At 42.0% G+C, this 25,665-nt stretch overlaps 1 protein-coding gene across 4 annotated transcripts; it reads left to right on the forward strand.

Moving 5' to 3' along the window:
- Window positions 1–1,414: 1,414 nt before the first annotated feature.
- RCOR3 (REST corepressor 3) lies at window positions 1,415–25,480 on the forward strand (the record flags this gene model as incomplete). 4 transcript variants are annotated; one of them, XM_080614787.1, is made up of 12 exons in its annotated part: window positions 1,415–1,556; window positions 2,056–2,112; window positions 7,411–7,488; window positions 8,971–9,023; window positions 10,857–11,018; window positions 11,361–11,485; window positions 12,907–13,003; window positions 15,544–15,762; window positions 17,390–17,467; window positions 18,255–18,312; window positions 23,863–24,104; window positions 24,536–25,480. In XM_080614787.1, 12 exons carry the CDS (start codon window positions 1,415–1,417, stop codon window positions 24,878–24,880), a joined length of 1,656 nt encoding a protein of 551 aa, XP_080470913.1. In that variant the 3' UTR covers window positions 24,881–25,480. The 4 variants fall into 4 exon arrangements, with proteins under 4 accessions (XP_080470913.1, XP_080470914.1, XP_080470915.1 ...); XM_080614788.1 differs by having other exon boundaries at window positions 12,907–12,985; XM_080614789.1 differs by lacking the exons at window positions 1,415–1,556; window positions 2,056–2,112 and adding an exon at window positions 5,604–5,622.
- Between the last annotated feature and the right edge of the window lie 185 nt (window positions 25,481–25,665).

Consider the following 25,665-nt stretch of genomic DNA (forward strand, 5'->3'; position numbering starts at 1 on the left):
GATGCTGCGAGGGCTGGAGCAGCTCTGCTCTGGAGCCAGGCTGAGAGAGCTGGGCTGATTCAGCATGGAGAAGAGAAGGCTCCTTAAGGGGAGACCTTAGAGCAGCTCCAGTGCCTAAAGGGGCTACAGGAAACCTGAAGAAGAGCTTTGGACAAGGGCCTGTAGGGACAGGACAAGGGGAATGGCTTTAACCTGCCAGAGGGGAGACTGAGATGAGCTCTTAGGCAGAAGCTCTTCTCTGTGAGGGTGCTGAGGCACTGGCCCAGGGTGCCCAGAGAAGCTGTGGCTGTCCCATCCCTGGCAGTGTTCAAGGCCAGGTTGGACACAGGGGCTTGGAGCAACCTGCTCTAGCAGAAGGTGTCCCTGCCCATCGCAGGGAGTTACAACTGGATGATCTTACGGTCCTTTCCAACCCAAACCATTCCCTGATTCTATGATTAATGTATCTCCCGATTAAGTAACAAGGCTGTTTCCATACTCTGGAAGCAGTCCCAGCAGGCATTTTCTCCTTTTCCTCTTAAAACCCGAATATTGACAAGAACTAGATAGTGACATCCGAGTGCTTGGTAACACACTGGAATTACACTAAATAATTAAAAAGAAGTGAAAAATTTTGCATATTTAGAAAGAAAAACCAACACCTTTTCACACACACACTTTACAGCCCCTGGAACTACCTGCTGTGCTGCCTTCTTCTGGTGCCGGCTTCCCGGGCCTCTTAATCCCCTCAGCCTTACTTGACCCTGGCCTGAAGCGCTCTCAAAAGCCGTAGCGAGCAAGGTGGCAGCCGCGCTCTCCCGCATCGCCTTTCACAGCCGGGGCCTCGCACCGCCCCAAGGTGCCCGCCCTCCGGTCCCGGGGGAGGCCGCTCCCCTCAGGCCACCCCAGTCCCACTCGGACGCGGCCCCGCAGCCGGGCGCCCCCCGCTCCTCCCTCACAACCCCTTCACTGCAGCCCCAGCACCTCCCGCTCGCAGCACACCGCAGGCCCCAGCACCGCCACTCGGCACACCACCCCTTCCCGCCAGGATCCCTGCGCCGCCCAAAGAATAGTCCCCCTCCTCCGCTGCCGCTCTCGTCCGCAGGTGAACCGGGCAACGCGGCCGCCAGACGCCGGTGTCGGCGCGGAGAGAATTCCCCCGCCACCGCGAGCAAAATCCTTCCGCCGCGCCGCCAGGGCTCCGCGGGTATCCCCGCCTCCTCGGCTAGATCCGGCCGGGCCGGCGCGGAGGGATTCCCGAGGGCTGCGCAGCGCCGGGGGAAGGAGCTGGGGGGGGGGGGGGGGAGGCGCCGGCGCCGCGGTGGCCCGAGGGGGGGGCGGGGAGGGGGCAACATGGCGGCTCTGTATTAACTTCCCCCCCTCGGCAGCCCGCGCTGCCGCCGCTCTCCCCCGCTCCCCCCCCCCAGGCCCTGCCATGCCGGGCATGATGGAGAAGGGAGCGGAGCTCTTGGGGGGCAAGACCCGGGCAGCCCCCAACGGCACCAAGAGCAGCAGCCCCTCCAACGGGCACTACTCGGAGCCGGAGAGCGGCGGCGGTGACAGTGGCGACGAGCACGGTGCGAGCCTGGGGCCGCCCCGACAGCGGGGGGAAGGAGGGGGGTGGCGGGAGGGGCGCCGAGCCGTGCCGCGCCACCTCCCCCTGCCCGGTGCCGGCGCTGCTGCCGCCACCGTTCCTCCTCCTCTGCCGCCGCCGCGCGTCTGTGCTGCGGCGGGACGGGCCGCGGGGGAGGTGAGGGGAGGGAAGGGAAAGGGGGGAGAAAGAGGGGGGTGCGCGGGAGCGCGCAGCGCGGCCCCGCGGTGCTTAACGATGGGGAGTGTCTCCCGAGAGCCGCCGCCGTCTCCATTGTTCCGCTGAAATAAACTCCCCCTTCCGCCTCCGGCCCCCTCCCCGCCGGTCGTCGGGGCTTAATCTGCGGCGGCGGCGGGCGGGGTGGCGGCTGGGGGGAGGTGGCTTATTCCGCACGGCCGCGGCGGGGGCTCCCGGGCGGCGCGTCCCCAGCCCGCCCGGGCACAGGCAAGGCGCTAATTTCTCTCCCCCCCCACTTTGCGTTGCAGATGTAGGAATGAGGGTCGGAGCGGAATACCAGGCGCGCATTCCTGACTTCGAGCCCGGTAAATGGCTTTTCGGCTGTAACCTGACATCTTGCCGCCGCCGTTGCCGAGCCGGGAGGGATGGGGTCGGTGCTGGGGAGGGCTCGGCTCGGCGCTCTCCCGGTGGCGGCCGCGGGGCTGTATTTTATGCTGCTTTCCAGCCTTTGTGTTGGCGATCCGGTGCCGGCGGCGGGGCAGCAGCTGCTCCCGGGAGTGGGGGCACCGCGGTGGGAGTATTCCCACTCGGCTGATGGCGAATTCCCTTCGCTATCAGCCGCGTTATGTTGTATCCGGCGGGAGGCGGTGAAGCAGAAAAAGGTTGGATGCTTTTTATTTTTCCCCTTCTTAAGCCATAGGGCATATCCTATGTTAACCAGGTGATTTAAGGATATTCGCCGTGGGGAGATGGATGTTTTCGGGCAGGGGTGGGAAGTGATGCGCCTGCCGGAAGCGGAGCAGACCTGGCTGCGTGCTGGAGGCGCTGGGTGGAAGATGCGCTGGGTGGGAAACTCCTGCCCCTGGTCTTGCGTGCTGTAGTAGCCCCGCTAACCCCGCTGTTGCAGGCTGAGCTGGTCTCCTCCGCCTTCCTCACCCCCCAGCCCCGCCCCGAGGAATACTGGGCACGTTTGCATAGCCTAGTCTTTGGTTTTAAGCGAGTTGAGCGCTAGAATGCTGTCTTGCGTTACTACCACGAGCAGTGAGACCGTAGGAGCGTTGATCAGTTCTGCTATAGCGGTCAGATGAAGCCTATCTACTTTCCTGTTCTCCAAACAGGCTCCATTGGTGTCAGATGATTTCCTACCGGAAGAGGATTGGGCCAGAGCTTCTCACATAGTGCCTCCTAAAGCTGGAGCGAGCCCCTCTTGATGGGCGCAAGTCCCCACAGGCCAAAGAAAAGGCCGGGGGAAAGAAAGGGGGAGGGTGGGATTAAATGGATGCATGATCTTGGCATAAGGGAATGCCTCTTCCCTGAGAAAGGAGCGCGTAGTCGAGGTCTCTTTGTTAATAAGACTAACCGTTTACACCCTTTACTTTTATATTGCCTACATAAAAATAAACATAAATAAAAATTACCCTTTCTAACGTGTAACCCAGGCTTGTTTTTCCTACAGGCCGCTTAAATTAGTAAAACACAGTGTTTGTTTTTCTTTTGATTAAAAGACCTCTTCACCCCTTTTAGGACAACTCAGCATCTGTGGTTTCAATTTTGTGAGCTGTATCTGCAATAGCATCATTGCATTTGTACCCACAGAACTAATTTTATGCTGTCTTGTAACCAGATGGTTTAGAGCTCCTCGGTGGTCTTGGGGGGTGAAATTCAACGGATGCCCCTTTCCCTAATAACTGGGATTAATACATACTGCTTTATCACTTCCCTTAGTGATGGAAGTCTTTCTTTAAAAAGTCATGTGTAAGAGGCATAATGTATAATATTGCTGTTCTTAGTGTGTGTTTTGATTATTAGGGCAAGAAGGTGGTAACTTTTTATTTTGGAGCACCCTAGTATTGTGAGAAAAAAAGAGCTAAGTCCATGAAGGGTAGAAGTACTGTACGTATTTACTGTCTTAGCAGAGTGGTTATCTGAGAGCTTATGCTTTCCCCTTTTTTGTTATGAGTCTTGAAGTGTCATATCTTAGAGATGGAAGTAATGGTGGGCAGAAAACGGTGTTCTCTTATCATAGCTACACTTAGATTACTTTTTTCCAGGGGGAGAAAATGTTGTAAGGAACACTCCATTGTACTCCCGGGTTTGCATATATGGATATAGCACTATCTTTAGTGCTGTTTCTTCTTGTAGTTGCTTTAATGCATCTTTTGAGAGAGTTTAACACAGGTTACAAAGTCAGCCCTGTGGTATGCACACAGAATAGTAAAATGGTTAGAATAAATACCCATCCTTTGGCTTCACTTAGCCTGTGTTGAAAAATATTCACAAGCAGTGCATTGAGGAACAAAGCATTCGTGATTAAAGTTGTGATGGTAAACTTTTTTTAACCTGAGTTCATGTATAAAATAGGATATATTTAGTTGGGAGTAGCATTCTAATTGTCACCAGATACTACTGCAATGAGAGAAATTTTCTTACTGCAGAAAGCAGTTTTAATCAAAATCCTAAATTTCCTTAGTTTATTCACTTGGTAAATTAGGTATCGCCTGCACTCCAGGTTCTTATCTCCCTGCTGGTTTTCCTATAGTACTTTCTATTCTTGAAATGGAATTGCTTCTGCTTGTACTTTCCGACCCACCTATAGATGCAGCAGGATGTTACGAAGCTGATATCTTTGTTATGGGCTGCTTGTGTTCTCTTGGGAAGCGTAGTAGAGAATGCCATCACTGCAGAGGCACCATTCTGTTGTGTCATCTATGTGTGAAATAACTGCTGGAGAAGTTTTACTGTGCTCAGATTTGGACTTCCCAAAAGCTTTAGTATGATTTTTTTTGTTTACTAAATGCAGAAGTACTTATTTCCCATCCACCTTCCTCTAAGGGGTGAGATGGGGCTGTCAAGAAGAATGCTTTATAACTTTTAAGGTCACTTACAGAATCCGTTTCTGGGTACATCCTTATAACTTTTCTTCCTCTAGTCTTCCTATGTGAAAGCAGGCTTCCTTAAATTGAAGTTGTTAAATGGTGAGGTGAAGTACGTAATTTCTTCCACTTACTCCACGCAATCTGTCCTCACGTTCCCTGATTTATTTTTTTTATTGACATATTTTTAAGATTTCCAGTCCTTTATTGTAGAAATTTAGTTCTTCTTTCCATTAGTTTGTGTTTCTGTGCCTACTCGCAAAGCTTAGTCTTAAGCAGATGATGATACTTTCTATGCTGGAAACCAATAGGCTTCTAAATTGCTACAATGGCCAATGGTCTTGTATGCTTCCAGATTTTCACTTTATTCTCAGTACTCGAGTCGCGTACAGAACAGCCACATCCATGTGTACATAACTTCTAAGGTTAAGCTGAAATTTAACAAATGTCAGTTTGCTGCTACAGTTTCCCTATTCCGTACAGTTCATTCAAGTACAGAAACCTCTTCCAAAGTGGTTTGAATGGGGGGTTTGGGCAGAGGGAGACTTGTCATATTTGAGATGTAGCTTGCAGTCCTTCTCTTCCTTACTGGCTTACAACTCTGCTCTTCTAACATGCTTTGGTTAACATGTTGCCTGGTATTTCCAGCCACTGTCCATAATAAGAATGGAATTTGCAGATGTAGATCATGCTGCCCTTGAGCTAAAACACAGCCTTTTTGCAGGGGAGAGTGCTGCTGACTTGAATACTTGGGGCACAAAGGACGAGAAGCAGTTCTCATAAAGATAGATCATAGTCCTGCATGTGGAGATGGAGGGATTCCTGGAATGTAGCTATGGACATCAGGTGTTGACAGGATGCCTTCCTTTGAGCTCCCTATATGCAGCGCATTGTCCTCTGTCATTCTTGCTTTCCTTTTGGCAGTGTGAAGATGCCCCCAGCATGGAAACAGTTGTCTGATCCTACTGGAGAAACAGCAATGCTTCAAAAAGGGGTGTCCTGGTGAGAGCTGCTTGGTAGTCATGTGAGGCTGGCACCTCAGTAGGGGAGTCACATATGCCACTGCATATGTGATCTTCTGCAGGCACAAATGATAGGACTCTGAAACTTAAGGTTTTCATCTAATAATATCCATGATATCTGCTTGTTTGCAGGTGCTGTCGGGATTTGGAAATAAGTGAGGGTATACTCAAGCTTAGCTACTTCTTGCTCACAACCCGAAATTCTGATGCATTCTGTAGTGCTCATTTCTTAGAGTGGAGTACAGGGTAGCACTCATTTACTTCTGATAGAAGTTGAATGGATGAGAAATGTGAACATAACATGTTTGCATTATTCTTCGTGAAGTATTGCATTTCTAATAACTGCAGTCGGCATGCTTTTTTTGTTCTAAAGGAGAATGTTATGATAAGGAATTGGTTCTTATCCACCAAAACCCTTTCAGAGTTCAGTACTGCTTATGCCTTGAAACTGGTGTTTTATGACTGTGTACATTTTTAACTTATTACAGAGTTTATGGTGCGTTTAGACTATTTGCCTTACATGTCTCATTTTGGAAGACACGACTGCTTTTAGTTTAATTACCTGGTTTTCAAGTTCACAGTTGTAATGGATCTAAAGATTGTGAAGATGATAGCAAATACAGAAGGCTGCCAAACTAAAGAGGGAAGAACAACAAAACACAGTACCTAATTAGAAAGCACTAAGTTCTCTTTTCCAAGGCATTGATTTGTTTTGTTCTGTTTCCTTCAACAAGATGTAGAACCTAAATATAAAGTGTGGCAGGTTAAAATGGAGCGAAAAGTTATTTGTTTCGCTGAGGAAAAAAACAAACCTGTCCTTCTCCAAGAAGGATACAAGGAAAATTCCTCTGAGGGTGATTCCTCAAGGAATTCATACTGACACAAGTGTAAATGGTCCAATTGTTGAGCAATATCTTAGGAAGATAAACAAATAGATTGTAAGAAGCTTGATGCAGTAGCGTATGTTTGTGAAATAGTAATAAAAAGTAGTGCTGGTCCAATATTGGGGAGTTTCCTTTTTTTACAGTGTGTGTGTGCCTTTAAATCAAAGACAGTGATGTAGTGCTTTGTATGAAGTTGCATCAGTATTGCTGTCTTCTCCTGATAGGTTAGGTAACTTGGACTGCTTTGCTTGCTACATTCAGGTGGAGGTGAAGAGCAAGCAAAACAAGGTGACTACCCAGCCACCCAGTTTGGTTGGCCATGAATATCAGAATTGCATAGCTATGAAAATCAAAACTAGAGGCAGATTAACAGTTGCTTTGTGTAGTTGTTAGTATTTTTTCCTTGTTGAAAGATCAGGGATGGTGACTGTATTCTACCCTCTATCTCTTTGCCGTCATTGATCTTTCATTGTTGGGGGTATTTGTTTTAAGGCAACCTAACTTAACACAGTAGGTGTTGATACTCTATGATAGTGACAGATGTGCTGATAGAAATCTTAACTTCTGGAGAACTATTCCAGCACAAGTACCTCTAAATTTTGCACCCAGCCAACTTTAGCAGTGCACTTTAATGCTCCAGTTTTGGTAACCATGATCCTGTCTAATATCCAGTTATGACTGAACCTTGTAAGAGTTGCGTTCAAATTCAGCCATTCATGAAATTCAGTGTCTTAAGGAAATAATGTGGCATTTTTAATGCCCTCTATCCTCCTGCAGTAGCTACTCTGGACTTCTTAATGCGGTTGACTTTTATTTACTGTCCTGTGAATAGTTGTTCTCAAGATCATATTTATAAATACTGAAACTTACTTGTTTTCTTACAGGTGCCACAAAATATACTGATAAAGATAATGGAGGGATGCTTGTATGGTCTCCATATCATAATATTCCAGATGCCAAGTGTAAGTCCTTCCCTGCTTAGGAATTTGGATGCTTAATTGTAACTAAATAATTGTTTCTGGTATGCCTGTTCATTCTTCATTTTTACACACAGTGAAACTGCAAATAGTAAATTAAACACAAAGCTGCTCTTCTATTTTTATTTAGAGAACTCCACGGAAAGGAAATATCACCTTCTTTTATTTTATAGTTAAGTCTTTGTTTCAAATCAAAACCTGTGTTAATTTATCATCAGTGTCTGTAAAACCTTTAGTTATTAGTAAAAGAATAAAACATCTAAACATGTGGAACTTGCTGCTCTAAGTTGCTAGAAGAATTTGCAGTGGAAAAATGCAGAAAAGTTGTGTTGAGGCCACATTTAGGGGGGAATTATTATTGCTGTCTTATCAGGAAAAACTGAGCGTTTTCTCCCTTCTGAAGTGATGGGACTCATCTGACTAAATGTGTACAGTTATCTGTTTAATCTAGTTTAAACCTGCCTCCTATGCTAGAATTTCCCATATGTAATATAGGAGAATAAACTTTGAGGATGCAGTCATGAGAACCTAGTCCTCAAGGACAGTTTCTATCTATTACCAGTAGTTGGTAGTTGAAGGAACATACCTTTTACTGTAGAACAATTAGGAATAAAATACTCTACACCTCTGGTAACTAAACACTTTAAGCTACAAAAAAAAAGGTGCGGCAAGGACATCTCTGATCTGTTTGAATATTGAGGATATCATCATTTCCCTTTCTCAGTCGTGCTTCCTTTCAGCTACATTCAGTTGCCACTTAACTGGGAACTGTAGAAGGTGAAGAGTGCTTCTTTAAAAATACAAGTTACCCATTGAAGATCGAAACTAGCAGGACTTGACTGCAAAGTGGGGGCAAGAGCCCAGCACAAAGCTCGCTTTAGTACAGCCAAAGATCACTTAAAGAATGTTACTGATGAAGTTGATGACCTGATTATTCAGTCTTTATATTCTCTACTGAAAACTGACTTTGTCCCATGGTTAAAATGAACGTTGGTCAGTGAAATCTCTGAAATGTCAAGGATATGCATAATCATTGATCTCGAATCTCTTTATGTTAATTTTTAATGTGTTTGGGAATACAAACAGTAGAAGTAGTTCAATTTAAAACTAACCCGGGTGTCTGTGTTCTTTGGAGTGGGTTCCAGGAAGACATAGCCTTTCAGTAACTAGCTGGTCTCTGATTTAAATAAATGATGAGCCTCTGTGGCTTTGTTGTGATAAAAATGTGAAAGAAAGTATCTTTTCCACTGAGAATTGGCTTGTGTAATAAGTTGATAAAATTAAATTAACACCAGTGGGTTTATTATTTTAAAGCTATGAATATATGTAAGGTTTTGGGGGATCTGGGCCTATACAGTGTATTAAAGCATGGGAAGACCATTTTCCCATGTTAGATGGCTAATTCTGTGTCACCTTATAGCAGAACTGGAAGTACTAAAGAATAATTCTGACATTGCTTTGTTACAGTGGATGAATATATAGCAATAGCAAAGGAAAAACATGGATACAATGTGGAACAGGTAAGTGCTATGAAATGAGAGTGCTTATTTAAAGGATTCTTTTTAATATAAAAGAATAACACAACTCTTTTCTTTTTACTCTTTTCCCCTTGGTTACCATTAATTAACGCTGTTTCTCTTCAGGCACGGCAGCAAACACTGCAGTTAAATGGATCTGCATACAGTTGTGGTCTGGAGTCTCTGCAAAAGATTGAGCTCTTTGTTTTCATGACATGCTCAGCTTGTAATGTGCACTTTTGAAAAGGTTTGGTATGTTTCTTGATACACTGGGCATGTCATGCAATTGTGTGTGTATATTTAGTTAAAGAATTCGTTAGGAAAGCAGCTTACAAATTTAATGTTTAATATTAGAGTTCAAATATGGTGCCATTTTTAACCATTAATTGTGGTAAGGACACCGTTGGGAAAGGTTTCTTGTATATTTAAAAAGAGAGAGACAAACCAACTTCAAGTGAGCGTTTTTCAGAGGCAGGAAAAGAGAAATTCGAGGATTGAGAATAAGAAACAAGTTCACTTTGGGGTTTTTCTTCTAATAACCTTTAGTCACCATCCTGTAAAAAGTACAGGATAAAACTTTGCTGCTCTGCACTTAGCTCTGTTGTCATTTACTTCATAAATTAACCAGTTTATGTAAAGGTGATATTACATATCGCAAAAAATATTTGGTGTACAAGTGGAAACAAGTTGTACGGTGAAGTTTTGGACGATGGAAGCTCGTAATAGCAATGACTCGCTGGCCAACTGCTACCTGAAAGAGAAGCTGCCAATATTGCGATGTCCAGAATGCTTACAGTTTGGTGATGTTCGTTTCTGGTCTGGCTTTTATTAGGGGAGAGAGGGAACTGAGGGATCTCAAATTAAGTCTGTGAAAAAGACCAATTTCCAAAATAACTTGTGGTACAAAATATTTTTACTGTTCACAGCGGAATAAGAATTGCAAGAGGTTGCTTGTCACTTGCCATTCTCACAAGAAGAGGTTTGTAATGTCCAGGTTATTAGGAGATGGGAAGTCAGGGGTTTAGAGAGCTGGTGAACAAGTGATCGTGTCTGCACTATATTATAGATAGAACCAGAGACTGGTTTGGGTTGGAAGGGACCTTAAAGCTTATCCAGTTCCGACCCCCTGCCATGGGCAGGGACACCTGCCGCTAGAGCAGGCTGAAACTGAAGTATGGTTGAAAATTGAGTGGATTACATTTCCAAGTGTGAGACTTGGCTTCAAATCTGTCATTGATTCTCTGGCAGAAAGTCTGATCAGCTTTAGGAACATAAGGAAATTAAATTATATTAAGAAAGTATATTTAAATTTCCATTCCTTATTAGGTGCACATGACATGGAAATGGCCATGCTGTTGGTTGTGGATTGGAGAGTTGTAGAAAGACCACTCTCACTTTGACCTTTCAGACTTGCGTTTTGGATGATCCTCTGGCTGCTGAAAAGTATTTTTGTTTTCTCTTTTGAATGGGCTGGTAATAAAAGCCTGAAGACCTGTAAGGAACAGTGTAGGTGATACCTACTTGTAAAGGAAGAAAGCAGGTCAGATTTGAGCCTGTCAGCCTAGTTCATGCTCGTTCAGAATTATTGCTGCCATGCCAACCTTAAATTGTCTAGCTTTCATACCTTTAATGAAGTACAAATGTGCCCACTCTTCATATTGTCTCCAAAGAGAGTTCTGTAACCTATAGTGCATAGTCAATAAAATTGTAAATTCATTTTGAGAAGGGGTTCTGATAGTCAAATTTTGCTTTAAATAAATAAATTGCCTTTTTTAAACTTGTCTCACCATTTCAGAAAGTTGACTAAATCCAAAAAGGGACTGTTTCTTTTCAAAGGCTCTCGGCATGTTGTTCTGGCATAAACACAATATTGAGAAGTCCCTTGCGGATCTGCCCAACTTCACTCCTTTCCCTGATGAATGGACAGTTGAAGATAAAGTCCTGTTTGAACAAGCATTTAGCTTCCATGGAAAGAGCTTTCACAGGATCCAGCAAATGGTAAAATAATATTTTAATCAGAAGCATTAAACAGTTCAGAAGCACTAAGAACTGAGGCTCCTGTTGGGTTAAGTCTCATGATCTGTGTAAAAGCTTCAGGAACAACCTTGAATGTGAGGTTTAAGTTAATTTCATCATGTCCTTTGGACCTGTAGTTTTTTCACTCTAACAAAACCTCTCTTTCCCTGCTCCTTTAAAAAATGTACAAAATACATCCCTCGTTTCCATCTCATCCGTGCATTTAAAATATCTGGGTAGAGGTGGTTATAAAGAGAAAAGAATTACAATCTTGGGGTGCTCTTTTCATTTTAACAAGTATTAATGTATAATGAATTCTTCTAGCTTCCAGACAAGACTATTGCAAGCCTTGTAAAATACTACTATTCATGGAAAAAAACTCGCTCTAGGACAAGTTTGATGGATCGACAGGCTCGGAAACTGGCTAATAGAAATAATCAAGGTGACAGGTAAGTTTTATGTTCTTAAGTAGCTAACCAGAGACTGAAGTCTTTACAAGTAGGGATGTCAGGGTAATTTCCAGCCACTATATTTCAGTGTGAACCGTATTTTTAGGTCTGAGCATCATTTAGCAAGGGGTTTGGTACCTGTGCTTTAAGAGCTATATCACTCCAGTTGTTGGAGTTTTGTAACATACTGAAGTGCTTTAATGGATAACTGTAAAAAACAAGGGTTTAAAACAAGTCTGGGAATGTGGTTTACAAATAATGCTTCATTTGAGAAGTCTAACCCTATATTTTTGTGCAGGGAGTAAAGTGGTTTTGTGGGTGGGGGATTTTCTGTGGTCTTTTTGCACTAGAATGGAGTTAAAACTGAAAGATCAACCACTATAAAGAGCTGTAGCAATTAGAATGCCCAAATACTGATTTATAACAAAGCTTTACATAAAGTCTTATTTTAGGAGACTTAGAACCACCATGGGTCAAAGAGAATTGGAGCTCAAAATAGTGCTAAATTGTCTTGAATAGAAGGAAATGACGTTTCACCTAGTTACTATGAAATTGAAATTATACTGCACTTACTATACTAGAGTATTAGCTTACTTTTCTTTTTTTAAAGTGATTTTATATGTTGAATGTATAAGTAACATAATCATGTTCATGTTGGAATGTATGCCTTTACATCTTCAGAAAACTGTCTACCTAGAGCAAAAGTGTCTTATTTAATTATGTTATTGAAAAGAACTCCTGAAATCTGAAATTGGTATGCTTGCTTGTGACCCTGCAGCTGAACAATTACAGAAGAAAATCAGTTTGCTTCTTATACAGCATTTTTTGGTTTATTTTTTAATAACTGGACAGTTCTGTGGTGGTCTCACATTCATTTATTCAAAAATCATATTGTGTGAATCACTGAATTGGACTTGACTAAACTAACTGTTATCTTTTCAACCTTTTTGATTTAATTCAGCAGATTTCATTCCCCCCCCCCCCCCATTACCAGATCTTGAGCACTTTGGCGACAAGCAGTCCTGTGTTTTCCCATCATATGTTGTCCCCTTTTGCTCTGCACAGGCTAATGTGGCAAATGAAAGGTTATTTGTAGCCTTGGTATAGTTGACCACGTAAGTGTTCATGCTGGCACAAGTGGTTGTATTGAAAAAAGGTGACACCAAAATATTTTGGCAGAGCAGTACCACCACTGTTCAAAGTCATTTTGAAACTGCAGTTTGGAATTGCTTGTTTATCACTGTAATTATTAGAATTTAATAGAGGAAATATGTTTGTAACAGTTCTCTTTTGAAAACTACAAGTAACTTTGAGATGCTGTATACTTGGATAAATCTGTCTTACTCTGATACATATTTACGTATTTTTATTTGGGGTTAAAAAATAGATAAAATGACCAGCTTCTTATAATCTCTCCTCAGTGATGATGATGTAGAAGAAGCTCATCCAATGGATGGAAATGATAGTGATTATGATCCCAAAAAAGAAGCCAAAAAGGAGGTAACAGATAGCTTAACGGTGAATGTCAGTTTGTTTGTTTCCTGTCAATGTGCTACCATGAAGAACATGACTTGTAGTGAAGGGGTTTGGCTTGTAGCCTGCTGAAATCACAGGGGTTTTAGGTGATCAGTATCTTGACAACTTCTGATTGGTGAAGCAACATTCCCCCTCCTGCCTTGTTAATGTGCTGACAATTTTACTAGTTAAGAATTATTGAAATCTGAACGGGGTTTTTTGCATTTTAAAATGATGTTTTTCCAAGAATAACTTTTTCTGTTCCTCCAAAGCCACAGTGAGGTGGTGCTTTTCAACTAATACGTGCCTTTACTGAAGTGCTTTCTACTACTAAATGTAGAGAAAACCATTTTTGCCTCCTCTAATGAGCAGTGCTGTTAGGTTTATGGCTAAGTGCTGTGTTTGGGGTATGTTCAGGTTTTGGCTTTTTGGGGGGTTCTTTTGTTAAATATTCTTTATGAATAAGACTATAAAACAGCTAAGTGTGTAAATGTTTATTTCCTTTATTAACTTAACCAACTTGTGATTTTCCTGCAATGGGACAGTTCATGCTTCTTGAGAATGTGAGAGGAGAGTAGTAGTGCAGAACCTCAACATTCCCATGAAGTGGTACCTATGATTATGAATAAAACTTTGCAGTTCTGTCAGAAATGATATTGAGTAAGAGACTGAGAGGTTTAGATTCAGTTCTCAGCTTTGCAATGACCTTCAATGTATTGCTTTATCTAATGCCTCAAGAAAGGACAATTACAATTACTCCGTCCTGTAAAAAGAGCGTTTTAAGTTTTTTAGCATGCCAGGATATTTCGTTGAAATGGCACAAGGTCTAATAATGAACCTCTCTACATTTCATTCCGCTGTTGTAACACTGTTCTTGCAATCTGTTGATTTGAGTTGCTGCATAAGCCGCTTCTAAATAAGGGCTGTTTTGTTCAATTTACGTTCCTTGGTTATTGTTTGAATTGCTACATGCAGTCCAGAATGAAAGTAGTTTCTTGGTAGACTTCTAGGAGCAGAACAAATAGGTTTGCAGTTTCTGATGAGCTGTTTGGATCTGCGCAAGAGAATTCTGTGATCTGATATTTCTGGTAGGATTTGCGTACTTTCAGTTTCTAAACAAAATACCAACTAGGTAGGCTACTTGAATGTGCAGAGCAATGGGAACTTTGTTACCAGAAAAGACTAAAACAAGCCAAATGCTCTAGTTTGGCAAGATGAAAGCTTGAGAGAATGTTTTCATTTGAAATCCAGATTGAGCAGACAGGAACTGCAATTTCATACTGCCAGAACAATGCAGACCCAAAAGCCAAATGGCATAAATGGTCCAGAAGTAAACTTAACCTTGGGATCTTTAGATGTCAGAGATGTAATGCTCTGTATCAACTTTCCAAAGAAGAGCAAGTATCTTAAGTTCAAGTATCTTAAATGGCCTCTATGAAGTCTCTGGACTGGATTAAGATGTTACATTAGCTGGGAACAGAATGTGGCAGAAGGTCAAGCATAGTAGAGCAAAATACTGTTTGCTGATCTGTACTAATACTAGAGAACACTAATAGTGGCAGCTGCTATTTGTTTTCTCTTCATGGTGATCAGATAACCACCTCCTCTTAACTTGCATGGATGCCAGTAGGGAGGAGCAGTAGGGAGCTGCTTGAAGTAGCAAAAAGCCTGAATCCCATCTCTGTTCTGGTACTGAGCATTGCTTTGAATTGGAAAACCCTTGGAGGAAAAGTAATTTTTGCTTCTGTAGACCTGGCTTGTAGGAATCTTAAATGGTTGCTCTATGGGAGTCACATACATGCAGACTAGCTGTTGTGGAGCAATGCCTATTGAAAACAAAGCTGAAAGTTTTAGGTGTCGAAACATGTCAAAACAGCAGTTGCAAAGCCTTCATCTCATCTTTGCTATCCCTTTCCACTTCAGAAAGCAAACAAGAAACGCTTAAGTTTGCTAAATTACCTAGATTTTTATAATAACTGCCAAAGTACATCCATCCTTTCTCTGTCAAATCTCCAATCCCCTCCCAAAGCAAACAGCGCTATCACTTCCCATAGAGTGCTTACAGCAGAGAAAAGTGTCATCTTGCATTCTTGCCCTTCCTGGTTGACTCCAAGTCTTCTCCCTTGATCTTCACCTGAACTCTTCATATCTGATCAGAAATAAATGTGTAAATTCACTGATTACTTTGTTTCAACATGTAATATATATGTATGTATTCTTTACCTTCTGCTTACATAAGAAGGTTCTCAGTTTTTGCCCTCTTTCACAGTATTCAGGCTGTGTTTTCTGTGCCATTTATTGTGTTTTCAGCCATGTTTTAAGAAGTTTTGAAAACCGGCCTTTCTAAGACTTAATGCAGGCTTATCCAGCAAATGCTCCATCAGCTCATCTGCAAGTCTTAGTTTGGATACTGTGTACAGAGGAGGATGTTAGCTTAGGTTAACTTTGTCATAAATATGACATTAAAATGCTGTGTGATACTTTATTGAAGTTGTTTACAAGATACTGTTATTCTTTAATGATTTATTTCTTGTAAATTAAAGGGCAATAATGAGCAGCCTGTTCAGACCAGCAAAATAGGTCTGGGTAGAAGAGAGTATCAGAGCTTGCAGCATCGCCACCATTCTCAGCGTTCCAAATGCCGTCCACCAAAAGGCATGTACCTGACCCAGGAAGATGTGATAGCTGTTTCCTGTAGTCCCAATGCAGCCAACACAATTCTTAGACAGCTGGATATGGAACTAATCTCATTAAAGCGACAGGTACCATGGGTTATTGGTCTTGTTTTGTTTTCATCTCAGATTGTTCTGATTGTAATGATTTTGAAGATTATCTGTGAAGATTCTGAAACTTCTTTAATGTGAGTCTTCCTAACTTTGTTATCACCAGAAATGCTGGATGCTACCTGACTAGCTGTTCTCTGGTTATTCTTTTTATGTTAATAACATGGAAAAGGACAGCTTCCTTTCAAAAAGAAGGAAAAAGAGGGGGGGGAGTATGGCATGAAAACAATATTACAGGTTTGGGGACAGGAGAAAACTAAAGTTGCATTTGATGTGATTATTTTAACTTTGTTAAAAGTGTTTGTGTAACAAGCGAGAATAAGACCAATGTATCAGAGGAAGTTATATTTATTATGCTTAAAATTGTAGCTGTTTCTCTGGATGTCCTTCCCCACACACATGAAGAGGGTGGGAGCGGGGAAGAAATCATGGACTGAGTTATTTCTTTCTTTGAATTTGAGCTTTCTAACTCTTAACCAAATTTAGAACAGCTTTGCAGTCCTCACCTTTAAGAGGACAACTGCCTGTGTCCTTTGCATGAAGAAATGAACTTTCGGCACTTTTAAGTTGAAACACAGAATCTATTCAGCTTCTCAGGGTACTGCAGTATGTGCATGCTTGCTTTCTAGGGGTGATGGGGCTACAAAGTCAAGGCTTATCTCCTGGAATTTCTGCCTCCTTATAGATCGCTAAGAGCTGCCATGTTGCAAAACCATGGAGTGAATAAAGGCTTTCATGGGGTTTTTGCTCCCTTGTATTCTTTTACAGGAGAAATATGCTTCTTTCTGTCACAGCAGGACTCGGGGGCTCAATAGCATAGGTGGGTTTCACTTTTTAGCCTAAGTGTAGGTGAGTTAGAGCCTTGAGGTTCTGTTTCTCTTTTTTTCTTGCAGTGATCTCAGAGGTGCAGCCTTTGGAATCTCCCACTGAGTTGTCTGCTTTTGTGTCCATACTTAAGAACGCTTGTAATAGCTGTGCACCATAGTATGCAAACTTATTTTCTTACCTATATTGCCTTATACGCATCATATACATATATGAATGATTTGGAAACTCTCTCCTTTTTATAGACCAAGTTATTTTATGTCAATGCTTCAGATCATTTCAGTAATCACCCTGAAAGGAAATCATGTTGATCTAGGGTCAATAAAAAGCAGTCTTGTGAGAAGGAACCAACTGGAACCATCTTGTAAATCATTTTTTTCCCCCTTAAGTGCTTTTTTGGAGAAGGAAGAAGTCCCTGTATACAGGACATCTCACTTAGGTTCCCAAGAAGCACATTTTGTGTCTAGAATACTCTGCATTCTTCTTCAAGAACACACACACACACGGTTATCAAAACTTGCTTGTTATGTCCTACTTTTAATACTCCTGCAGACAAACTGTTCTTTTGAAAGACTGGCTTAAATATTTTTGTCTCCATAGTAAACTGTGCTGTGTTTTTTGAAGTTTATTTTTTTAACCAGTTAAAAGTAGTGAAGCCTTAAACCATAATATTTCTCTTTCTAACTTAGGAGGTACACTTGTGGCAATCCTAGTGAAGATATATGTGTAAAGTGACCAACTTTCTTTGTGGAGCTGATTAACTTTGTTGTTTTTGACCAAGGTTCAAAATGCTAAGCAAGTAAACAGTGCACTTAAACAGAAAATGGAAGGCGGGATTGAAGAATTCAAACCTCCTGAGGTAAATCACAATAAATACTAGACCTTGTGGCCTTGCACTTGCATTGGTAGGCAGCTGCAGGAATGTATTTTGCTGCAGCACAGTGTTTGCATTTCAGCAGCAGCTTAAACAGGATCCATTGAATTACATGCAGGGGTGAGTCTGGCTTCTTTACAAGGAATTAGTGGTAGGCTTTTCTTATGCAACTGGCTGAATAAAGAACCAGAAAAAAATGGAATGCCATGTGTGTTCAGGAGAATAGGGAGCTAAAATTGAGCCCTGATATATGGGTTGCATTGGGGTTTTTGTCCTGATTAAAAGTAGATTATGTAGATTGCTAGCAGTAAATTCTATGTTTTTTGTGACTGTACATATATTTGGGCATCCAAAGTGAATGACTTAATACTACTGAAGTTCTCTTTTTGCTTGTTTTAAAGGCTTGGCCATGAAACATAACATGAATGCAGACCACTCCAGACACCAAGTCCTAATAGTTTAAAGAAATGCAACTATAAATTCAGATTCTGTCTGCATAAAGATCATTAGCTTGTGCATAAGTTATGATATAGCTGATACTGGGAACTGCAGTAAAACAGAGGAAGAACTGTTGGTGTAGTTCTAAGCTCAAGTTGTTAAATGCTACTTCCTCTTCACCAAAGCAATCTTAAACCATAAATTTATGGTTTCAATTGAGATTTTTACCTATGTTACAAAGTGTAGTGCAAGTAAAACACATTCTGATGCTCAGATATTATGCAGCTGTTGAAATGTTTTAATGATCTTTCTGCCATTTTTCTGATTTTAATAGTCTAATCAGAAAATCAATGCCCGTTGGACCACAGAAGAGCAGCTTCTTGCAGTACAAGGTATGTTAACAGCAGTAGTAGTTTGAAATCTGATGCAAAGGATTTGAAGAGGTACTCAGGCTTATGCCTGTATTTCCCTATAATGAAAAGCTGAACTTTATCTGGTCTTACACGTCAGTCACTGGGAAAACAGCAAAACTAGGGAGAATACTTAGGGCATTCATTCAAGCAACACAACACTAGTGTTTCAGTTACCCATATTAAGTCTTGAGTAGAAAAGCTAAGCTGAGTTTAACAACTGTAGTAGTACCAGAAATGTCCCTTCAATCATCTTCTAAATCACCTTACATTAAATGCTCTAAAGCGGAAGACTGAAGTGGTAGTTCAAGTAATAGAACTTGAAGCAGACACTTAAGACATCTCTCTGTATTCTTAAAGCAGAAAAAAAGCAAAGGTAAAACTGCTTTACAGCTAATTTTCTCTGTTCGTGAGGGAATAAAAAAGCAGATACGTACCCAGTGGAGGCCTTTTAAGAGTCTAAAGCTGGATATGGATACTTGGCTAACAATTGTACTGGCGAAAAAAAATGTTTCCTAGTAGGCTACTGAAACCACTAGTTTGCAGTTATTTCATTTATGTGAAGGAAAACTTGACTCGTCTTGCTTTAACATGCTCTGCCTAACATGCCGGGGAGATATCTGGAGAGCTTAATACTGTCTTCAAGACACTATACATTGACTCCTATGGATCATTTTAGATTGGATATAAGGAAGAAATTCTTTACTGTTAGGGTGGTGAGGCACTGGAATGGGTTGCCCAAGGAGGTTGTGAATGCTCCATCCTTGGCATTGTGCAAGGCCAGTTTGGACAGAGCCTTGGGTGACATGGTTTAGCGTGAGGTGTCCCTGCCCATGGCAGGGGGGTTGGAACTGGATGATCTTAAGGTCCTTTCCAAACCTAACTATTCTATGATTCTATGATCATCTTTTTTAAGATAATATAATCAGCTCAGTTATACACATCTGCTTGCTTTCTCTATTTTACACCTTTCAAGTGCAAAAGCTGAATTTTAGTATAAAACCTTCAGTTGGATCAGGGTATCAGCGTACAGTTGTCAGGTGTACCATTACTGGTAGTTATTAGCCAGATGACTGAACCTCAAGTTAGGTTTGTTTTGAGCTGCGAATGGAAATGCTGTGTCTGAAGCCAACACGCTTCAGACACAGCATGTTTGAGGCAACCCTCTCAACATGCATGCCTCAAACTGGGATTTCCATCTCCAAACCATTTTCTGTCCTAAGTTCATCCTCTCAGTACTGCCAAAAAGCTGTTGTTTGTTTTTCCTTTTGTTCCCCAGTGCAGCTGAAGGAGATGCCTGTTTTTAATATGATAGTCTAGTAAGTAGAATGTTTGCTGGAGAAGTGGGAGAAGTCCAGGTTCATTGTGCCTGCCTTAGCATGAAAGGATTGAAACCATCTTGCATTTTCATAGTTTAGTTATTGGAGCTCTCACTAAACATCAGTTTGAGAAGTGATAAGAGTGCATTTAGCTTTTGTCAAGCTACGGCACTATGAGACCCACAAGCCAGATTATAAAGCTGGAGCTTGGACAGAAGAGAATGAGGGTTGGTGAGGACTGCTTGAAGAGGAGTTTTAGTCTTCTGGTCTCTTTAGGGAGTGCTTTGTGTTTTATAGAGGTAGTCAGCCTCAGTCCTTAAGGGTGGGGTGAGAAATCAGGCCTTCGGGAAGAAACCTGTTTTCATTGAGTTTACATGTGCTTTTATATGTATTGCTTTCTTTTTAGTCCCCTTTCTTTGCCAGTGTATAAAATGGAGATGGGAAAGAACCTTAACACCAGGAACAAAGTATTCAAAGTATTCCCACCCTTACCTACTGCCTGGTAATAGAGTCTCCCTCCTGGAGTAAGAGTGCTGTAGGTATTAACCTCTTGTCCTGCTGCCTAAGGACTCTGATCTCTTGCTTCAAAATAGATGCTTGAGCTAGCAGACTTCTCCATGAAGGAGCCACACTGGCTTTTGCCCTGACTGTTTTCAGAAGCAAGTAGCCATGGTTGCTGTACTAAAAGCTACAGTGATGTGTGTTAGGCTTGAACTTGGAGGTTTACTTGAGCATTGGGACTTTTAGTTTGTACATTCAAAACAGATTCCTTTCACCAAAGTATTGATGCATTTTGGCATGTGCTTTTAATAATTTTACAGAAATCATAAGTATTAAGCAGGTAGGTGACATTTCTGTGATTTGTTCACTTGAACCCAAGCGCGGAAATCATAGCAATGATTTGCAGTAATACAGTTTTGGTACTGTTTTTCCTAAATGTGAAAAATCTCCTGTCATCTGTGGGCTCATATCAAGAGATTGACAGTAACCAAAGAGGAGGGAATGGAAAAACCCACCTTAAAATAGAGCTGAATGTCTAATCTTAAAAGCAGTGTGGCTGCCTGCAGTTGGGTTGTAGACTCAGGCTTATGATCTCTGAGCTGATCTCCTGCAGTATAAGTTATCAGTTACTGTTCGACTTTGCCTCAATAGTTATTGACTGTAATGGGCCAGTTCATCACTTGAGGTTTTCTTCAGTTGCAAACTTAATTCACATATAGAAATGTGTAAGTACAATCTTTTCAAACTAAGACCTTGGCCATATGAAAATTGCAATTGGAAAAATGTTTTAAGACTCAATGAAAACAACACAATTTAAACTGAAGAGTATTGCAGTGGAAAACAGTTGGGAAAACTAGGATCTAATTCTAACTCGTAAGGGAGTTGCCAGGAGCACTGTAATCCCATCACACTGAAACTGCATCTCTTGTAACCCAGAGGCTGCCTGTTTTGGCCTTGTTGCAGTGCAGTATTGTATTGCTTTGGACCCAGGCTGAGGTTTCCTGTGCCTCTCAGTGTTTGCTGTGCTGCACGACATTAAGAAGCGTAGACAGCTTGGATTTATGAGTTTCTCCAAGGTAGGCACACAAGATCAAACACTGGAATAGTGAGCGTGCACATGATCAGGTTCACCTTTTGCAACTGGGTGAAGCTTTGAAGAGCTTGAAGGATTCCCATGATTAGGGCTACTTTCAAATGAGCTGGGAGAAAGACATTCATGCATGTGAAGCGAGGCTATACAGTTGTCGTGTTTTGAGCTTCACTTTCAGCAGCCTAATAAAATTACTCTTTGTGAATAACAGATGAAGAACCTTAGAAGTACCTTTGCATGGTGCTTAGCACAGAATTTATATAAGGATATTTAAGTCATGTGCACCCATTTGAAAGGGATGATGGGTTGGCATCTACTCTTACACGTATGCCAGCACCTTACGCATCAAAAATATACATAAACATGTATGGAACTTTCTCCGTTTCTGATGCAGCTTAAAAGGATTTTGCTCCATCATTGTGGTGATGTAGTCACTGGTGATGCTAGAGCAGTACGAAATAGCACTTGGAAAAGAATCCAAAATGAGTAGTGCTGTGTGTAGCTAAACCGAGGCAATGTTATTTTCTTTAGGTATTTCTCATAGTTGGGCTCTCAGTGAAGGAAAGATAGACTGTTCCCAAGCTGTTTGCTTGGAAATAGGCTTTGAGACCTTATTTTTGACTTTAGTTGAAGTTAGCAAACAGGCTCAGTCGTTTTGCAGTTTAGGGGGAAGGAAGAAGTATAGACAGCGTAGTAACAAAGTGCTGAAAACACTAAAAGTCTGAAGGAGGTTTCAAGCAAAGCTATTTCATTTTGCAGGGTGCTTTGTTCACTTAATAAATTGTACAGGATGTTAGATGTGTTGCAGTGGCAATTTAATGAGTAAGTTAGTAAGGGTGGTAATGGTATGAAGAATATTCAAACACTGGAGGGAGTGTTCCGTGGGCGCACACAGCTTTTGAGGAGTATAGCTGATACCTTGTACAACTGATAAAGCACAGAGTCAAATCCCTGTCTGCTTTGCCTAGATACGTGCCCTCCCACGTGGCTCTGCTAGGTCCCTTTGTTTTCTTTCCAAGGTTCTTGCAGTCAGGATGCTTGGATTCTTTTGTATGCCCCAGAAAAGATCTTCAATGATGTAGCTGGGCTCTTGACAGCTGAACCATCAGCTTTAGCTACAGAAATTGTTCCTATCCTGGAGCTGGACTTTTCCCTTAAATTGCAGTGCGTGTACATTACCACATCAGAAGTGCCCGTTAATGAAGAAAGTAGCAAAGAGCAGAACAAGCTGAAGGTCAGACTTCCACAATTAAGTTGAAAAGGAACATGGCTTTCAGATTGGAAGCAACTCTTACTTTCTGAATCCTTTGCTTCACTTTCTGAAGTGAGGCATGAAATCAGGCATGAGTTTCTTTTCCTGTAATGAGCCAGAGTGCCCATCCTCTAAGCGCTGTAATACGAATGAGCTTAGTTATCAAGAGCTTTCACAGAAGAAGTCAAATTGTCACTCATGCATAGCTGAGAGCAGAAAATGAGTCTTCTGTTTACTCAATCTGGGATTTCTTTTGTTAGTCCCCAAATTCTTGGATGCTCGTGATTAAAATTATACTTTGTGCAGCTAAGAGCTGTGTTCTGGGATGGTGGAGAGTTTGAGGGCTTTTTGCTTAAGCAGGAAGAGGAGGATCTAGATACATACCCTAAATACAACTGAGAAAATCAATAAACTTCATTGCCATTCCAATTTTAGGTTAAAAGCTATGGAATGTGGTACTTGAGGGGGGGTTGTGTGTTATGTGCAAATGTGGTTTGAGAACTTTATATGTTGGGATTTTCTTGTGAAGTTCTTGTAAACAAAAGCAACCTACTGATGTCAATATGAAAATGAAGTAAGAATGACGTAAAGATCTTCGTCCTAGAGGCTTGTGCTAGGTTGTCTTATAAATATGCATCAATAGCTTATATATTTACTTATATTCCTCAAGGTGGTTGTCCCAAAACCCCACATTCTTCAGATGGTGAATGAAAGCTTTACAAAGCCTTTGTCAGGTGAATGCTTGGCAGTTGCTCTTCAGAGCCTCAGTAGAGCATGTCACAAGTTGGGGAACGAGCATTATATCATGACTTAAGGAACTGTGACCCGTGTTCTGCCCTGTGGTTGCTCCAGTAGCTGCTGCCCTCTAGCACTCCTGCTGCACAGACTGTGGGCAAAGAAACATCTGTGTGCAGCTGCCATTGAGGGAACCTGTAAAAGCTGCTGGTATTTGTCCCTTGATGTTTCTAGTGTTATACCCTGTACACAGCAATGCATACATGCTCAATCACCCTTCCTCTTCTGTCTTGAACTTGCCTTGGGCTTTGCCCTCACTGCAAGCATACCAAAGGATATACTTTGTCAGAGGGCAGATCTCTGTGGTTTCAGGTTCGGAGGCTTGGTGAGTAAGGCAGGATCCTTAAGTAGAGTGGGTAATAATGTTTTAATAAAGCTCGTGATTTGTATGTTGATAGCTGTGCAATTAAAACTTACTTTGTTTTCATGGAAATGGAGGCCTTCTCCTAATTGAGAAGTCCTCCTAATTAGCGAGTCCTTGGTTTGCAGGTCCCATAGGTTCTCTCTATAAATACATCACACGTAGCTGTGTCTGACTGATTCTTCACAGCTATGTTATTTACTTTGCCTTCCAGGTGTCCGAAAATATGGTAAAGATTTTCAAGCTATTGCAGATGTAATTGGCAACAAGACTGTTGGCCAAGTGAAGAACTTCTTTGTAAACTACAGGCGTCGGTTTAACTTAGAGGAGGTATTGCAGGAATGGGAAGCGGAACAAGGAACCCTGGCTTCTAATGGTGATGCTTCTGCTTTAGGGGAGGACACAAAAAATACTTCTAATGTGCCATCAGGAAAGAGCACTGATGAAGAAGATGAGGTGTGTTTTGTGTACCAGAAATAAGTAAGCATGGGTTGAGGAACAGCATTTATTTTAGTGCTATAATGTAAGGTTAACTGGTGTGGAGTGGCAAACCGCATTCTAAAGAATGATGATGAGCTTGCATAGAACTTCAGCCAATGTCGTTAACCAGCTGGGAGCAGGACTGCACCTTTCATAGTGACGATCACGTTACTGTTTTACTGTTAAAATACACTTCTTGTTCTAGAAGAAGACTCTTGCTTCATAAGTATTTTTAGTTCTGCTGTCTATAATGTTTTGGTTGGTGATTTCTTTTCAGTAACTTCTCAGTTTTTTGGTTTTGTTTCTTTTAAATGCTGTTTCCTGTGTAGTGGACAGTGGCAGCCCAACTGCATCGCGTTCTGGCTGGGATGGCAGTTCACGCACTCTTGTCTTTGTCCTTTGTGCAGGCACAAAGCACTCCGGCCACTCAGTGTTTAGGCCCTTCACCTCCAGCACAGGCATCTGCTCCAGCACCTACCGCTCCCATGGCAACTTTAAATCAGCCTCCCCCGTTACTTCGTCCGGCGCTTCCTGCTGCTCCTGCTCTCCACCGGCAGCCGCCGCCGCTCCAACAGCAGGCACGGTTCATCCAGCCCAGGCCGACCCTAAACCAGCCTCCCCCACCGCTCATCCGCCCAGCTAACTCCATGCCTCCTCGTCTAAACCCACGGCCCGTGTTAACCACGGTTAGCGGCCAGCAGCCACCCTCGCTTATTGGAATTCAGACAGAATCTCAGTCCACTCTGCACTGAAGAAATAAAGCAGAATTATGCTAACTCCTACATTTGGAAAATCAAATCAGTGTACTTTTTCTTTCCTTTTTTTTTTCCGTTTCGAAACAATGAAGGGGAGACAAGAGCAAAGCCTTCACAGCTACCTGACCAGTTCTACAGAGGAGCAAGCCAATACCTACACGGGAATGACCACCTGTATAAAAGTATTTTTATGTCAGACTTGTACAGCAGAACAATGCCTCCAATACAGCCCTCCTCTCTATGAATACCTGTTGAAGGAAGCTAACTTCTTCAATGAATAAATGTTCAACACACCAAGATTTCGTTTAACTGATTTTTACTCTATTTATTTTATTACAGGTCTTCATAGTCGAGCATCTAACTACACGAAAGTAGCCTGGCAAGTCTAGGAATAGATAATATTGTAGGAGACTTAAATGTAGCTTTGGGGGGTTTGTTTGTTTGTGTGTGCGTGTGTGAATTTTTTTGGTTTCATTTTTTACCTTTTAGTGCAAAAGACAAGAATGGCCTTAGGTTCAGAAGGTTTGGCCCTGTTTAGATGATGGTAGAAGCATTTCGCGCACTTGTAAAATGTAGATGTTTCTTCTCTTTGTGTTTTTCCCAGAACACTTTTTCTTGTTTAAAAAAAGGTACTGTCTTGTCAAATACTCCTCTGAAAGAGTATTCTGAAGCCTCAATGAGCTATTGTACCAAACTGGCTAAATCTCACACGTGTTCTGCTCATGGAAGTTAACTGAAAGCAGGAATCCAGTTCCCTGCTGCAGTATCTCCTGTGGGCTGGG

Source organism: Psittacula echo, assembly GCF_963264785.1.
Source record: "Psittacula echo genome assembly, chromosome: 4".
NCBI classification, from domain to species: domain Eukaryota; kingdom Metazoa; phylum Chordata; class Aves; order Psittaciformes; family Psittacidae; genus Psittacula; species Psittacula echo.